At 46.0% G+C, this 14,673-nt stretch overlaps 1 protein-coding gene and 1 non-coding gene across 2 annotated transcripts in view; one reads left to right on the plus strand and one right to left on the minus strand.

Moving 5' to 3' along the window:
- Dock5 (dedicator of cytokinesis 5) overlaps window positions 1–14,673 on the plus strand; it is a 186,785-nt gene that overhangs the window by 88,500 nt on the left and 83,612 nt on the right. The window contains exons 7-12 of the mRNA XM_046447718.2: window positions 2,288–2,423; window positions 3,780–3,937; window positions 5,021–5,102; window positions 7,402–7,531; window positions 9,940–10,012; window positions 14,530–14,672. Coding sequence (XP_046303674.1) covers window positions 2,288–2,423; window positions 3,780–3,937; window positions 5,021–5,102; window positions 7,402–7,531; window positions 9,940–10,012; window positions 14,530–14,672 — 722 coding nt within the window. The remainder of the gene's footprint in view (window positions 1–2,287; window positions 2,424–3,779; window positions 3,938–5,020; window positions 5,103–7,401; window positions 7,532–9,939; window positions 10,013–14,529; window position 14,673) is intronic.
- Window positions 2,898–2,970, minus strand: Trnat-agu (transfer RNA threonine (anticodon AGU)). Its single transcript has one exon. It is a non-coding gene; the product is annotated as a tRNA-Thr (tRNA).

The raw sequence follows: 14,673 nt of genomic DNA on the forward strand, positions 1-14,673 counted from the left end.
GGACTCTTTTTTTGGAGGGATACTGGGGATTGAATGCAGGGGCCCTCAACCACTGAGCCACATGCCCAAACCTATTTTGTATTTCATTTAGAGACAGAGTCTCACTGAGTTGCTTAGCACCTCACTTTTCCTGAGGCTGGCTTTGAACTCGTGATCCTCCTATCTTAGCCTCCTAAGCCACTGGGATTATAGGCCTCATAGACCTACTAAAATACAGCTTATTACCCTGCCCATTTGTCAGCTGTATTCAGAAATAGCTGAAGTCAACATAACATGCACATCCAGTCAGTATTTAGGAAGCACCTCCTTCGTACCCATTATATCTTAAGCCCTTATGAAGTCATGGCTCTTATTCCCATTTTATGGGTAAAGAAGCAGACCGTGAACTGGGTATGCTGGTGCATGCCTGTAATACCAGTGACTTGGGAGACTGAGGCAGGAGGATCGCATGTTTGAGGCCAGCCATGGCAATTTTTCAAGGCCCTGTTTCAAAATAAAAAATAAAAAGGGCTGGGGATATGGGTGAGTGGTAAGATACCCCTGGGTTCAATCCCCAGTACCAAAAAATAAAAAAAGCAAAGAGACCCTGTGAGCATAAGTGGTTCTTTCAAAATCACACAGATAGTAGATGGGAGAGCTTCATTTGAACCCAACCCTCCTGACTCCCTGTCCCATGGTCCTGCTGATACTTGGGTTAGTTGGTTGCTCTCTCTGTCATTTAGTGTCAGAGGACTTTATAGAAAGCCAGCCAAGCTGGGAAAAGACATCTGTTTTAGTCAGCTTTTTCACTGCTGTGGAAAAAGGACCCAAACAGAACAACTATAGAGGAGGAAAAGTTTATTTGAGGACTCACAGTTTCAGAGGTCTCAGTCCATAGACAGCAGGCTCCATTCCTTGGGCTCAAGGTGAGGCTGAACTTCACGGTGGAAGAGTGTGGCAGAATGAAGCAGCGCACGTGAGGATCAGAGAGCTGAGCGACAAACTCCACTCAACAAATAAAAAATAGATACCCCAAAGGCACATCCCCAATGGCCACCTCCTCTGGCCACACCTTACCCTCCTTCAGTGACCACTCGGTTAATCCCTTCCAGGGATTAACTCACTGATTGGGTTAAGATTCTCACAACCCAGTCATTTCTCCTCTGAACCTTCCTGCCCTGTCTCACACGTGAGCTTTAGGGGACCCCTCACATCCACACCACCGTGGTGTCTCTCCATGCACATGTGCAGCCTCTGTCTCGGCTCTTGCCCCAGTGCCTTGGCCTGGAGTCCCCTCAGTCTCTGGCCTAGGATGTCAATGCCCCGCAGGTGGTGGCACACGCCTGCTTTCCCATCCCAGCCCTTGAAGGCAGCTCGGGAAATGAAGCTGATCTGACAGTTGCACCCGGGACCCAGTGTGAGCAGCCAGCAAGGCCCTCCTTCATGAGTCTGGGTGGCCCATGGGTCTGGCTGTGGTTGAAAGGAACCTGCCAGATCGGATCAGTGGACTGAGGTGCTGTGAAATAGCGAGGGGGCATTCAGGCATGTTCACTTTCTTCCCAGAGACTTGGCACTTCAGTGTTTTCCTGAGTGTTCTTGATGTTTAGACATCCCCGCTCCCAAGTTTCTGGGGCCTGGCATGCACATGGGGCGTTCCAATAGCAGTATTCTGTTACTGCCAGACTCCAGCTTCTTGGAAGAAGCAAAATTATTTCTACTTTTGTGTGCCTATTGGGCACCAAGGCTTGGCAGGGGCGATTCTATGGCCCTGGTCTTCCCATGCAGCAGCCAGAGCTGCAACTTAATACAGCCAGGTCTTCCCCTGCCAGCTGCTGCGATAGGGCTGACATTTATGGGGTGCCGTGTGAGAGATTGTATTCGGTACTTTACATGCATCGTCTCATGGACTTCTCCGAGAACTTGGAAGGGTTGGAAACATTTATAGATGAAGCAACCCAGGCTTTGCAAGATTCAGGGGTCACAGTGGTAGCAAGTATTAAACCGATGCTTCAGACCCTAGACTAAATGACTCCAGAGCTGTGTTCTTTGGATGGTTGTGAGACCGACAACCAGGGCTTTCTTTATGGACCTCCTGTGAAACTGTCTTGAATTCAGTAAGGAAATCAGGGCAGGCCCTCAGATAATTGTGCCTTGGTCTTTCCTAGTCGCTGTGCCAAATCACAGAAGGCCAGGGCAGAGAGGCTCTGGGGAGAGGACTGAGAGTCCTCTCGGTTCTTTTATGAGGGCTCTTCCACGGACAGTCTGCCCTGGCGGGAGAGTAACTGCCTGGCTGCTCTCTCCTCTCCAGAATGCTTGGGTTAGATCTGGTGGTGCGAGATGACAACGGAAACATCTTGGATCCAGATGAAACCAGCACCGTTGCCCTCTTCAAGGCCCATGAAGTGGCCTCAAAAAGGATCGAGGAAAAGATCCAAGAAGAAAAGGTACACATTTCCTCCAGTGTGAAGATTTTGGCTGCTGGGATTCCATTTTTGCTTTGGTTGTTGAACGAGAGGAAGGAAGTCATTGACAGCAGAAGTAGACACGTCTAGGCAATCATTTGCCTTCTCATTATAAAGGAGAAACGGCAGAAAGAACGGCCCACTCTATATGTTCTGTTAAGGAAAGATTGCAGAGCTGTGTATATTTTAAGTGGAAAAAGCAAGGTGCAGGATAGTGTATACAACATGCTGTCATTTCTGTTTCAAAAAAGAATATACAGGGGAAAAAAAAGACACGCTTATGTGTGCAGAGAGCAACCCTGAAATGATAGACAAGAAATTGATCATGAAAGGATGCCTCTGGATAATGAGGTTGCAGGGAGACTTTATTGTGTAACCTTTCTGTGTTTGGTGCATACGTTCCTATTTTTTTTTTTAAACTTTTTTTTAGTTGTCAATGGACTTTTATTTTATTTTATGTGGTGCTGAGAATTGAACCCAGAGCCTCATGCATACTAGGCAAGCGCTCTACCACTGAGCCACAACCCCAGCTCCCTATTTTTGAAAGTAAAAAATAACATTGAAAAATGAAGTGGAAGATTTTGAAAGTAATAACTGAACATTAAAGAAAAATTACCTGTAGAAAAACAGATGAGAAAAAGAGTCACCCACATCGTTGCTACCCCAATCTAATCTTATTGGCATTTTGGTGTATTTTCCAGTTTTTCTGTTTTAATGAGTACAGATTTGTCTTGATTTTCTTTAGTTTATAGCTTTTATTTCTTTACCGCGTCATGATGATAGTTAACTGTATTTCTGCATCCAGTGGCATCCACACCCAGGGTGAAGTCTCTCTCTTGTCAGCATTTTGGCTGCTGTGACTAAAGGATCTGAGTAGCACAAGCGTAGAGGAGAAAACCTTTATTTGAGGGCTCACAGTTTCAGAGGTCTTAGTCCCTAGAAGGTAGGCTCCATTTTTTTGTTTCAAAATGAGAGTGATTTCCATAAACAGGGTTAACAGATCAGGGTTTTTTTTTTTTTTCCCCTGTTTTTGAGCTTTATCCAGCAGTCTTGATGAAGAGGTAAGACCTTCCTGAATCCACTAAAACCAGGAATCATCGCCTGCAGGCAGAGTTTATTAAATTGCTTGTGTTCAAGGCTCTGATCGGGACGCTGGATCATCCAGTGATGCTTATTCCTTGCTCCTCTGTGGGTTGGGTCACTGGTCCGCTTCCGTCCACTTTCTTCTCAGTGACCGCTCCTGCAGGGTGTGGCTCTGTTTGATCCTGACGTGCAGGATGATATCTTTGCCAGCGTTTCCCGTTAGCTGAAACCAAGGCATTTCCATGTCTTCTCCAGTCCATTCTGCAGAACCTGGATGTGCGGGGCCAGGCGGTCTTCAGCACTGTCCACACTTACGGCCTGTATGTGAACTTCAAGAACTTCGTCTGCAACATCGGGGAGGACGCAGAGCTGTTCATGGCCCTCTACGACCCAGACCAGTCCACTTTCATCAGGTAGCAAAGACCCAGATCCCCTGCCGTTGACATTGCAAAATGCCCGTTTTCAGAAGGGGAGGCAGGAAAAAAAGGGAGAGGATTTCCAGGCAGTAGGAAGGAAAGTCCGTTGGTCTCGGAGGCTTTTTGCTATTGCTGCTTAAACAGGGCGACCTCAGCCCGTGCACTCCGCGGGATGCAGGGGCCACTTGAAGCCAGTCAGGACAGAGGTGAGAACAAAGAGTCCAGGAGACCACAGCGGAGGAGCAAGAGAGGGATGAACAGAGGGTTGTTAGGGCCCTGAAACCAGCCTGTGTGATCCAGTCGTGGTGGACGCATGTCATCGTACTTTTGTTCAAACCCTTAGAATGCCCAAGACCAAGGGTGAATGCGGATGGCCCCTGTGTCCTGTGGGGGGGGTAGTGCTGCGTTGGTGCAGATTGGTCGGTTGTAACAGATCACTCTGGTGGGGGACATGGAGGGGGGAGGCCGTGTGTGCCTGGGGCAGGGGATCTGTGGCAACTCTGTCCTTTCAGCTCAGCCTCCGTGTGAACCCAGAGCTGCTCTACAGAACGAAGTCTCTGAGAATGTTTTCCACCCAGGCCTTGGGGAATGACGCCGGGCCTCTTCAGCCCTGGAGTGGCGCTCTCCTGGGCTCCTAAGGAAGTGCAGGCTTATTTTCAAGAAGGCAGTTCAAAGTAGAGACTGATGAAATGTTTATTTAAAAAAACAGTCTTTGCTTGTGGTGATATGGATGACAAGGGGCAGATTTGAATGACTGTAATAAAACTAAATTCTTGACTCAGCAAGGCAGAGAGTTCTTTGCAAAGAATGGGAAATGGAAAGAAGGCCCCAGAAAGTAGAGTCCCATAAAGTCTGCCATGCCTGTGCCGTCCACCGTCTGCATGAGTGTGCCCTGTGAGGTGCAGCGGGGACACTTCCAAAGCCAGGAGACCAACACCCCACCTGGCCACTGTCACGCCTGCCTGTTGAATTACACTGAGTGTCTCTGCTCCTTCCTTTACCTTGAAACCAGCACTAACAACATCCTTCATTCCCCAGGTGCCTTCTTATTAAGAATAATTTTCTTTTTTTTTTGGCCAGTGAAAACTATTTAATTCGTTGGGGCAGTAATGGGATGCCCAAGGAAATTGAGAAGCTCAATAACCTTCAAGCAGTGTTTACTGTAAGTTCGTCTTCTGTTTAAAATCCTCTTCTTTGTTATTATGATATTAGTGGATACACAGGGTGGAGATATGGAAAACACAACAGATAAAAAGAAGAGTCATCCTAATCCTCCTAGCAGAAATAACTTAGTTGTTTATTCAGCAACTATTTATTGAGCGCCAAGTAGATGTCAGGCATGGATTTAGACACTGAGGTACATCCCTGAACAAATTGCATGGGGGACAGATGGCTATGAACAAATCAGGGGGCAAAAATCCTTGTTCTCAAGCAGCATCATCCTAAGGGGAAGGCAGATAAGAAGCAATCGTTACATAAGTGACCAAATTGTATAGAATGTTACAAGTGCCGTGTGCTTCTAGGAGTTGGGGTCCTCTTGCTGAGAGAGGCTGTGTTTTAAGTGGGTTGGAAAGGGGCTGGGCATGGCTCAGTGGTAGAGCAGGTGCTCGGCATGCTCCATGCCTTAGGTTTGGTCTCCAGCACCAAAAATAAATCGGTAGTTTGGTCAGGGGCCACCGTGAGGAGACACTTGAGGAAGAACCTGACATGGCTGAGCCTGGGAGCTGTGCAGACAGCAGGGCCGTGGGGTGGGAGCTGCCAGACCTCTCACAATGTCACATTCCCGCAGAAGCAGGATGGAGACCTTTTCGGTGTGCCTATATTTGAAAGGGCGTTTCCTTCCCCTCCAAAGTGCTGCTTGATGTAGCTCAGGGCAAAGAAAAGCGATGGGCTACATTTGGGGACATGGTGACTCGCTTTCCCTTAAGTTAGGAACTTTCTGGGCTTCTTTTCTGTTTATGATCTTGGTGTTTAAAGTATACTGTGCGGCCACCGTCGAGTGCTCTGAGAGACCTTGGTGGGCAGGGACTGTCAGGTGCTCCCTTCAGTCCTCCTCCACCAAACCCACGTTTTATCTCCTCATTCTCTCACTGCTCCTAGGGCAAGAGAGCCCCAGTTACAGCACTAAAGGGAGGACAGGAAGGATCTGTGGTCCCTGTACAGGCCACTGTTGTGCTTCCTGTTAAGTCTTCTCTCTAGCACAGACAGGGGCTGGTTACCATCCCTGGCCGACCCCTCTGGATCTTCACCACCCAGCAGAGCAGGCAGCAAAGATCCAGGAACTCTTCCCCAAACCTCCCTAGTTTTTCCTTGGTTCAGAGAAATGTGGGAGTTTTTTCCTAAAATCAAAAGACATTTATCAGCCTAGATGCACTTTTTTTTTTTAAGTTTGAAAAAGAATTATTGAATCTTTGGTGCCATCAGAGAAGAGCTGTAGTCCACCCTCCTTTACCCCCCTCCCCTGACACACCTGTAGTTAGGATCACCTAGTGTGTACATTGCATGTCCTGACTTTTCTATTAAAGAGAAGGTGGAGATCATCTCCTGCTGTTAGTTTACAAAATCTTCATTTATTGCATATTTAATAATATACATATATATGTGCCATGGTTTATGTAACCGGTCTCCTGGAGTCTGAATCTTAGTTAATAGAACTCACAGATCCTGGAGTAGGAATTCAGGACTGATGTTAGTGGTGTAGACTCCTAACTTAGTGACCCAAGATAACTGGGTTGCAGGGGATGGATTTGGAAAAGTAGTTCTTGGTTCAGTAAAGAGGAGTTGTGCTGCTGTTTCATAGAAAGACTTTGAGGTGTAGTTAAATTATTTCTGATGTGAAGTGAATAAGGTCTGTGAGCACATTCTGGGTTTACTTGCCTGTCCTTGTGAATGTGAATGGGAGAGCCTCACCACATGGAGCAGAGCCCCCCCACCCCACCCCAGCCACACCTCGGGGCCTGTGCGGAACTTGCCTGCCAGGACTGTTTTGAAGACAGGATGAAATGTCACAAACTTGTGTGGGTACTCAATAAATGTCGATGTCATAAGAGTTTTTATTTCATTTAACACTGCAATGTATCCTGTACGGAGACAGGCGCTAAAAGGATATATACCCATAGCAACAACTGTCCTCATTTCTAAATACCCTGCTTGATTCACTAAACTAGGGATTTTAAATTGACTATTATCTCTTTTAGAAATTTTCTTCCTGTTTTTCTTTCTTTCATTTATTTACTTTTGTGGTACTAAGGATTGAGTCCAGGGCCTCATGCATGCTAGGCAAGTGCTTGACCACTGAGCTACATCCTCGATGATCATGGGGCAGGAAGGAGTCATTCTGGTATTTCAGCATTGAGAAATATGCTCTGCACAGTCTCCATTGTAGAGTGGAAAGAGAATTCTCTCGAAGGTGGCAGTGACCAGCCTGACCCCCTCCCTCTGTGTTCTTTGTCTGTGGCCAGGACCTCAGCAGCATGGACCTCATCCGGCCTCGCATCAGCCTGGTGTGCCAGATAGTCCGGGTGGGCCACATGGAGCTGAAGGAGGGCAAGAGGCACACCTGTGGACTCCGGAGGCCTTTTGGAGTAGCAGGTACAAGAAAGGCCCAGAGACCCATGTGAAATGGTCCAGCGACTGCGGGCTGCAGTGTGGCAGATCTGCAAAAAGTTAGGGGTGGAACTGGTACAGGACACAGCAGCTCTATGTCAGGGCACGAGCCCCAGAGAACTGAAAGCCCCAGAGCGCCCAGTACACTCACATTCATAGGAGCACCGTTCATAGTCTCCAGAAAGTGGAGCAACCCAAGTGTCCATCCAGGGATCGATGGGCAAGGGAAATGGGGGTGGATGGGGGTGGATGCATCCGAGGGAATCTCCCTCAGCCTCATGAAGGAAGGCAGATCCGACCCATTCTGCAGCAGGCATGAACCTTGAGAACAGTGTGCCGGGGGACATGAACCAGACACACAGGGGAAAATACTGTGCGATTCCATTTACTTGAGGTGCCTAGGAATTGGATTCAGAGGGACAGTAGAAAGCAGGGAAGGGAGGGGAAGGAGAGAGCTGTTGAATGGCTACAGTTTCCGTTTTGAAAGATGGAGAAGTTCTGGATGGCTGGTGGTGATTTTGCCGCCCCTACGTGGATGTGTAAAAATGGTTATGGTAGTAAATTTTATTTTACGTGTATTTTGCCACAATTTAAAAAAAAAAATTAGATGTTGATGGACCTTTATTTTCTTTGTTTATTTATATGGGGGGCTGAGAATCGAACCCAGTGCCTCACACATGCTAGGCAAGTGCTCTGCCACTGAGCCACAACCCCAGCCCCGATTTTACCACAATTTTAAAAACTGAAAAAGATGAGGAAAGGTGGAAAACAGACAGGCTGGCCTGAAAGCCAGTCCGGATGGGGAAGGATGGATGATGTCACAGTCAGTGTCACTCACACAGCCGTTGGCACCTGGGACTGCCAGGTCTCTATTGTGGGATTCTAGGTTCTCAGCCCAGCCACCCGCCCCCGCCCCATCCTGTGTTTCCTGCTCTGTGCTCAGCTCAGTGTCTCATTCAGCAGAATCAGATCCTTCTATTGGAATCCTTCCTGCCCATGCCTATGTATTGATTTCCTTTCTTTACATGAGGTGGATGCATTCGAGGGAGTCTTTTTTATGGTGCTGGGACGTGAACCCAGGGCCTCATGTTTGCTAGTGTTCTACCACTGCACTCTACCCGCACCCTAGTAATTTTGTGTGTGTGTGTGCAATTTTTACAAGGTTTCATTAAGAGCTGTCAACAGGTTGAATGTGACCCCTGCTTCCTACACTGGCCTAGCTGAAGTTTCCCAGGGCTTCTATACTGTGTTGTCTGAGTTGCTCTACAGAAAGCATTTCTTCCTGCTCCTTAGTTCTTTGTAGAATTATCTCAGACCCTAGTACTTCCTTTTATCTCCAAACAGGTTATCTGGGGAGTAGATTGTGAATGCAGAGTTTATGGCCAACCTAACTATTGACCAAGGCGTCACCTCTTGCCAAGGGCCCTGTCTATCAGCAGCTTCACATCAGCCCACTTATTGATTACTTATTAATAATTGAGGCAGCTGGGCTCAATGGTTACATGACTTGGCCCTGCAGTCCCTGTTGGGTTCACAGCTTGACTTTACTACTTAAAACTGAGTAACTCAAGGGAAAATCACTAACTTTTCTGGCCCTTAGTTTCCTCATTTCTCTTTTTTTTTTTTTTTTTAATTTACTTTTTATTTTTTTGCACTGGGGATTGAACCCAGGGATGCTCTACCACTGAGGTACATCCCCAGCCCTTTTATTTTTATTTTGAGATAGGGGTCTTACTAAGTTGTTGAAGCTGGACTTGGGATCCTTTTGCTTCAGCCTCCCGAGTGAGTGACTGGGATTACAGGTGTGTGCCCCCATGCCTGGTTAGAATTCCTCAATTCTCAAAGTAGAGCTGATATCTGTAGAAGCGAGATAACCTGGCAGCCAGCCCAGAACAGAGCTAAGGGCTCTTCTTTGGGGAAGGAACAGGTCACTGTTGGGTCTGTTGTGATGCTCCTGCCCAGATTTCTGAAGGAAACTGGATGAGAATCTGTCAAAGAGACATATTCTTGACCCCTTCAAGTCTTGAGTTTCTCTCTGGTCTTTTCATTTTTGTGATAGTCCTGACCAAAAAAATATGTATTCCCTGTGACTTTGAATGCAAGCTTGCTAAAAATTCACACCTCAGGTCATCCATGTTGTGGAGATTTTAAAAGGGCTGGTGTATAGGGTGGATCTGAGAGAATCAAGACCTCTTCCTGAGCAGCCTCAGGCCTTGCTTCTCTGCTGGGCTGGGCACCCTGGGAAGGTATCACTGGCTCAGAAGGAAAAGGAGCATCCGCTTGATATCTTTCTTCCCGTGTTCTGTGTTGGCTGATTGATGCTGCCCTTTTCCATGGCGACTTAGCGAGGCAGGGAGTGATTATTTCTCTAATTAAGTTCCTCTCCTTCCTAGTGATGGATATTACTGACATCATACACGGGAAAGTGGACGACGAGGAGAAGCAGCACTTCATTCCGTTTCAGCAGTAAGTACTTTGGCATATCCTGGGTGACTTGAGACCTGGATCAGCTGTTCCAATGCGGTGTGAACACAGAACCAGTGACAGGTAGCCTTTTGTCATTTAGGGAGGGAGACCGCTGCAGCTGGAAGGTTGTCAGCTAGGAGATCCACAGAAGGCTTTATTGGGAGTTCTTCACATTGGACTCTAAGAGAGTAAATGGAACATTTCCTGATTGCCCTCACATAACCAAAGGAATATAAAATCAAGAGTAAAGTGTACATCTGTACTCGAAGCCAGAGAAGGTGCCATTCAAGTGTCAGAAATGCTAACACGTGTCCGTACCCTGTGGAGCAGTGGAGTCACATTGGAGAGAGGGAGCTTCTCAAACTGTCTCATGCATAGGAATCCCTGGGACTCTTGTTACAAGGCAAAATTTGATCCAGTAGGTCTGAGGTCTGCATCTGACAAGCTTCCAGGGATGGCCACGGCACTGGTCCAGGGACCACGCTTTGAGTAGCAAGGGTTTAGGAGGTAAGAGAGTGAAGGCTGACGAGCCCCTAGTTAGTGTTACTGTACACGGGAAAGCCAGCCTGGGACCTCGGGAAAGGATTCCCCCAGAGCTTTATTAAGGCCCCTGCTCTGGGCCAAGGGAGCTGGCAGGCCACTGGGGAGCTGTTAGTGAGCACATCTCAGTCCTGCTGCTGAAATGACAAGTGTGGCCTGAGCATTGGGACTGGTCTGACAGTCAGGCTCCTCTCACCACCCCCACCCAGTGTAGATGGTGGTGGCTTAGGGGAACTTAGGAAGTTTCTGGAAATGACTCCTCCCATAGCCAGTCACTTGCATCTGCCCCACAGAATTCCAGAAAGCAGTTCAAGGACATTTGTGATAATAACTCGTGATTTACATATCATATTGCCAATGAGGGGAGAAAGATAAATTATGTTAAAGAAACATTTTGGAGAAAATTAGCTGATCACTTAAGAAACATTAAATTAGAGCCCAGTCACACACCCTATTTCAATATAAATCACAGATAATTAAACCTATCATTTGTAAGAACTAAATCCTTCAATACTATAGGAAGAAGTCTTATGTAACAGTGATATAGAAAGGTCATTTTAAATCACACACCAAAAGTGTGACTGAAAAAAGAAAATTGATGGGTTTATCCAGCTTCCAAGTTGAAACAACTTATACACAAGAAAAGAATGTTTACGATATGTATTAGAGAGATAAGAGGGTATCCATAATATATAGAGAGGGCTGGGGTGGTGGCTCAGTGGTAGAGCACTTGCCTAGCATGAGTGAGGCACTGGGTTCAATTCTCAGCACCACATATGAATAAAATGAAGGTCCATCAACAACTAAATAAAAAATTTTAAAAAAGACTTAAAAATAAAAAAAATAATAAAAGTTAGTAAGCACATATAAAGGAAACAGACAAATTCAAGAAAATTCACTGAGGATCCATGAAGTGCAAAGGAAACAAAGTTTAGTGTTGGGTTTGAACATATTTAAAAAAAATATTCAGTGTTGTTAAGAACCCAGTATTTGGTTGGGCACAAGGAAACACATATTGCTTACAGGCATGTGAATTGTGGTTTTTCCTTTATTTTTTTTTTTTTGGGGGGGGGGGGCGTACCGGGGATTGAACTCAGGGGCACTCAGCACTGAGCCACATCCCTGGCCCTATTTTGTATTTTATTTAGAGACAGGGTCTCATTGAGTTGCTTAGCGCCTTGCTAAATTGCTGAGTCTGGCTTTGAACTCAAAATCCTCCTGCCTCAGCCTCCCAAGCTGCTGAGATTACAGGCGTGCGCCACTATGCTGGACTTTTTAAATGCAAATTGTTAAAAGCCTCAAAATTTAGATATTGCAAAGAATATCTTTCATAATTAATAATGGTTATTTACCTTGGTTTAACTATTTATGATTTCATCCTTTTTGTTTGCTTCCTAGTTTTTTTCACAATAAATATATGTTAAATGTGAGTTTATTATTTAAAATATAAAGATCCTAATCTTTCCATTTCAAGTTCAGTTCTTTGGGGCTGTTCTAAACGTCTTGATGCAGATTGCCCCCAGTAAACAGTACTCTCCTCTTTCATCCAGAGGCTGCTGTAAATTATTTTTAAAATACCCACTAACCTGGTACCCTGCAGGGACACAGACCTTCCATGAATAGGCTGAGTTACAGATTATATGTAAGATAGTGCTGATATTAGTTAGAACTTACATCCGTGAGTGCTCTTCCTGAAACACATGCAGAGGCATGAGTTGCTTGCCTCTTGGAAAGGGTGTGTTCTGAGGTGCGTGCCGTCAGGCAGTTTCATCATTACATCCACATTAGAGAGCATGCTCACACAAACTCAGATGACCCCAACGTCACCAGCTGATATATTCTTATGGGCCGCTGTCACATATGCACACATATGCAGTCTCTCATGAACCAAAATGTCGTAATGTGGTACATGACACTCAAACATAAATATGTATGTATTATATATAAATACGTTTAAATAAGTATGTTAAATAATTATATTGTTTAATACAGTGTTCATGTATTACTTTGTTATACTTATGAATATATTTAATGTTAACCAAATGGCTTGGATGAATATAAATATATAAAATGTTGCAGGTGCATTACACATGAGTATGCCTTTGCTGTCCGTGAATGCTGCCTTTGCTGTACGTACTTATATAATCTTACATGTGCATTGTGTGTATATTTACTATTGTTATAAATATGAACCTACGTGTTAGGAGCAGCATTCATGGGTATGAAGATGTCTGAATATTTATGTTCATTTCTGTGGTGGGTTCCTCCTTTGGTCACGTGCCTCCCTGCTGGGTTCTGAGCCAGCGGCAGTGTACCAGTGGTGAGCCCTGATGTTGTCCCCATTGAGAATAATGCCTGTTCTGAGTCCCCAAGGAACCAGCCCTAATTTGATTACTGCTCACAGTTACTGTGAAGTGTTCACATTTGCAGTTGTGGCCTCTGGCATTTAACACCTGCGATTTATGGCAAGAGCTTTTATAACCTGCTGTGGTGTTTGAGCCTGGAAGGTTCTGGTAGCTCTAGGGAGAAAACAGCTTGGATTTGGCAGTCCCAGGTTCCAGTCACATGTTTGCTTTATTAGCAGGGTACAGGGCTCTCTGCAAGGACAGCTGGCCTGGAGGCAGAGGAGAGGAGAGGCTACTGAGCAGTGCCAGGCTGATAAGCAGGCGCTGATAGCGCCTTCCAGAGAATGGGCTGTTGGGTCCCTTGACCTCCCTCTAGGATCCTCAGCCTGATGAGATCATGCGATGGGGTTTGTTTGCAGTGCCCCTCCCATTGCAGTCCTTAGTGTGGTTTGTCATCATGTGGGATGACAAACACAGGTGCCATACACAGGGACCTCTCCTGTACACTGGGTGGTGGGGTAGGCGGGGCCTCAGAAGGCACCGGAACCAAGCCCTTTTCCTCACAGAGGAGGAAGCTGAGCACTGTCAGGTAGAAGCAGGACAGAAGCCAGGTCCCCTGCCCCTCTCACCAATGTGAGATCTGCAATTCCATCCTAGCAGCCACCTCAGGAAGACTCTGAGCATTGCCTCTGATCTTAGTTAACAACATTTTTGTTTAACAGCTTTGTTTTTTTCTTGGGTTTGCCTCATGTCATTTCCAAGATGAATTTAATGTTTAAGACAAATAAACTTTATTTTTCTTAAAAAATGTCAAGGACAGAATTATAATAACTTCTTTTAATATCTATTTTATTTCATTTTAGCACTAAGGATTGAACCCAGGGCCTCATGCATGCTAGGCAAGTGCTTTATCACTGAGCTATGTCCCCAGCCTTATTTCAATTATCTTAACCGGCTTGGCTTTATTTTCTGTTCTGGGATTAGGCAGCACCTCATTCCACAAAACGGAATAACTGTCCGGATGAGCTGAGCCCAGTAGTTGATCATATAGACAGAAAAGAGCTGAACAAAGCAGAAACAAAAAAAATAAGAGGATTGGTCATTTCAAAGTTACTTCCCTTACAAGTCAGGGGCAGCAGGACAGGACAGTAGGAAAAAACGATTGACGAGTTTAACATGGTTACTTTAGTAGTATCTCGAAAGGTACCTTAGGACCTTTATGGTGGAAAAGATTAAGGCAGACAGTGCTTCATGGTGCCGAATGAAACGGGCCTGTTTGGGAAACTTAGCTGTTTTCTCTTTCTCTCTCTCCTTCACCCCACCCCCACCCCACCCCAGGCCCCTCCAGATTTCTGGAAGGTCAAACGTGCAGCTTAGTTTCAACTCCATGAACTTTCAGCTTGGAACTTTACCATGAGTGATGCTGTTTTGATTTCCAGCCAGATCTGGGGTCCAGTACAGGAGCTTACTCCACAAGAGTGGCTCCCTGTGATTTGTGTTTAACATCGAGTCCTCTAGTTGGGTTTGGGGTTTATGTTTCCCTGAGACCCACCGTGATCTCGTGATCTGAGGTTGTGCGAGGGGACCCTCTGTTCTTCCCCTTTTCCTCCTCACCGCGTCTGTCTTTCCCAGAATTGCAATGGAGACCTATATTCGGCAGAGGCAGCTCATAATGTCACCCTTGATGACATCGCATGTGACTGGAGAGAATGAGCCACTCACTTCAGTCCTGAATAAAGTGATAGCAGCGAAGGAAGTGAATCACAAAGGACAAGG

Source organism: Marmota monax, unplaced genomic scaffold, assembly GCF_021218885.2.
Source record: "Marmota monax isolate L192 unplaced genomic scaffold, Marmota_monax_Labrador192_F-V1.1 WCK01_AAM20220418_F8-fsc00040, whole genome shotgun sequence".
Taxonomy (NCBI): Eukaryota; Metazoa; Chordata; class Mammalia; order Rodentia; family Sciuridae; genus Marmota; species Marmota monax.